Source organism: Merops nubicus, unplaced genomic scaffold (genome assembly GCF_000691845.1).
Source record: "Merops nubicus isolate BGI_N331 unplaced genomic scaffold, ASM69184v1 scaffold26558, whole genome shotgun sequence".
NCBI classification, from domain to species: domain Eukaryota; kingdom Metazoa; phylum Chordata; class Aves; order Coraciiformes; family Meropidae; genus Merops; species Merops nubicus.
In genome coordinates, this window is record NW_008628090.1 from 4,339 (window position 1) to 7,027 (window position 2,689).

The window sequence follows — 2,689 nt, forward strand, 5'->3', positions numbered from 1 at the left end:
CTTGCTGCAGGGCTTCCGTCGGGACGCCAGGATGACGAAGTCCTGCGGCTTGTTCTCGCAGCTGAGCTTCTGGCTCACCACGTGGTAGATCATGTCGTCGTCGTCGACTGGACGAGCTCGGCGCTCCTGTGAGGCAGGGGGAGACCGGTCAGAGAAACCCTGCTGTGACCCCCAAGGAATCTTACGCATTTACAGCCCACCACCCTACCCCAAGTATTTTGGGGAACCCAAAAGAGGTGTTTTCTGCAGCAAAATGCAGCCGTCAGCCCAGACAGAGGCACGGACGTATGGTGAAGGGTCTCTAGGAAGGACCACGGCTCCGGGGCAAGACACTTGCTCCGGGAAAGCCCAAAGGAGTGTTCGGTGATGAGCCTTAAAATTTAGGGCTGTGATTTTGGGGAAGGGTTGGGCGGCCCCGCCGCACTCACGCGTAGTGTCTGTCCCACTCGTGCCGGCGCCGCAGGTCGGAGAGCAGGGAGAAGGCTTGGCCAGCAGAGATGTGGACCGACATCTCGATGCGGAAGGAGAGGAACTTGTCCTCCTCCAGCGTGTACATCCGCACCTGGGGGAGGGCAGGGCGCGGGCTGGGACACGTTTACCCCCACCCAGTGCCCCCGCCGCGGAGGCTCAGGGAAGGAGGAGCCAGCCAGGGGGTGGGGCAGGGTTTAGTACCTTTTCCTTTTCTCTGGCAAGCGCCCAGTTGGCTTTGGCTACCAGCATCTTCAGTGCAGAGACGTTGTTGTAGCTCAGATAAACCTGGGGCAGGGGCGGCAGGTCAGGGGCAGGGAGGGGACAGGAGGCAGCAGCTCGGGCAGGGCAGCTCCCCTACCTTGTTGCTTTGGTCCCAGGGCACAGAGAGCGGCACCTCGGTCTGCTTGCAGGAGGCGGCACCTCCGTCTGCTTGCAGGAGACGACATATTTTCTGCAGGAAAGGGAAATTTTCCTTTATGGTGGGACACAAACCACCCACGGGGGAGAGCCACCCTGTCCTCCCTCCTCCCTCCCCACACCCCACTCGCTTTCTCCGCTCACCGGTCCAGCCGAATCTTTTTCCTAGCACTGGCTTCTCTGTACCTCCTCTCTCCCTCCTGATAAATGGGAAAAGCACATTAGGTTAATAGGAAAAGGAGGACGGAAAACAAAGAAAAAAAAGAGGTATCTCTTTGGGAATGGGCAAAACATTTAGGAGTAAAATTCCCCAGGCTCACTACTGCTGACAGAGCGATTAACCATAAGCGATTTCAGCATCTCCACTGCATGCTGTGAGCAAGCAACGGGCACTGGCACATCAGGAGAAAACCCTCCCTGCAGCTGCAGAGCTGCAAACAGCCACTCAAACACTGACACGGCCCTTAGCATGTGCAAACATCCCCTCCTGGGGAAATAACCCCCCAAAAAAGCAGCTTATTTTGGCCAGTGCGGTGTTTTAACACAGGCAGAGAGGAGGTTTCAAGGAAGCAAGATCTGTACATCTTGAGATGCTCTTGGCGGTTAGGTGTGAGAGATGTATGAGGTAGGAAAGTCCCAGCTGTAAGGCATAAACCAGATCAGGCAGGTCAGCCCAGGGGAAGGCAATGCTCCGATGGTGCCCTGGTGCACCCTGAGACACGAGGGTGTTTGCTTCCCACCGTGCTCGTGTGGCCTTGCCATAAATATTTGGATCTGAGCAAATTATGGATTCGGATGCTTTCAAAGGTAAAAACTACCCAAAAGGTTTGCATCCTTTCCCTGGAATTGTAGAAGAGCTGAGCTCGAACTTGCAGGCAACGTTCTGTTAAGCCTTGCATGGCTCATACACCTCCCTCTCTGCACAGGCACGTGGTTTATTTTATTATTATTTATACCCAGCAATGCGTTTAATTCTCTTCCCATCGAGCGATTTCATTTCCATCCCCATAAAACCGCGTTGGTTTTGCTGTGCACCCAAGAGCCCCCCGGGGCGAAGGGGGACCCCCGGGGGTCCCGTGCCACCGTGGAGGGGAGAAGCCGGCCCAGCCCGTCCTTACCCCCGGCTCGGGTGCCACCATGGGCAGGGTGCGGGGCCGGCCCTCCTGGTCCAGCACCACGAAGGTCATGAAGGCGCTGTTGATGTGCCTGCGGCTGACGGACATCTCCTGGCCGTACGCCTCGGCGCAGACCCCCACCTCCATGCTGGATGGGAGAGGGGGAGAGGAAAGGGTGAGGCTGAGGAGAGCTGCCGGGGGAGGGGTGGGATGGGGACCCCGCATCGCCAGCACCCACCTGTTTTTGAAGGAGTTGTTGACAATGGCTTTGAGCACCAGGCGGTCCCCGACCTGCGATGGTCCCCGAAAGTGGAACATCTCGATGGCCTGCAGCGTAGGGTGGGCGTGGCACAGCCGGCTGCAGGGGGCAAGGGTTACCCTCCGGCTGTGGCCCCGTGCCCTGGGAGCCCCACACCCCCTCCCTGTTCCAGCCAGGGCTGAGGAGACCCCAAAAAATGTCAACCTTGGATTTCAGCTGCCAAAACCAGCCACGACAAGGGACAATAAGGAGACTGTGCTGACTGTTAACCCTTCCCTGGGGTCCTTCAGCACCACGCACCCGTGGGACAAGGAAAATGGCATTGCCCCAGGGTGATGTGCTGGGGACCATCCTTTTGAAGGTCCCTACAACCTGGCTGTGGCCCGACCTGGGTGGACACTGTCCTGGCTATGTGTCCCCTCCCGCC

The 2,689-nt window shown here is 58.1% G+C and overlaps 1 protein-coding gene across 1 annotated transcript in view; it reads right to left on the minus strand.

Annotated features, from left to right (window-relative positions):
- Positions 1-2,689, minus strand: part of ACOT11 (acyl-CoA thioesterase 11) — a gene marked incomplete at its 5' end in the record, with an annotated part of 8,037 nt that overhangs the window by 3,512 nt on the left and 1,836 nt on the right. Inside the window, 7 exon segments of the mRNA XM_008946576.1 lie at positions 1-126; positions 425-562; positions 673-756; positions 830-891; positions 1,016-1,088; positions 2,007-2,151; positions 2,242-2,361. The exon segment at positions 1-126 is cut by the window's left edge and continues 1 nt beyond it. Coding sequence (XP_008944824.1) covers positions 1-126; positions 425-562; positions 673-756; positions 830-891; positions 1,016-1,088; positions 2,007-2,151; positions 2,242-2,361 — 748 coding nt within the window.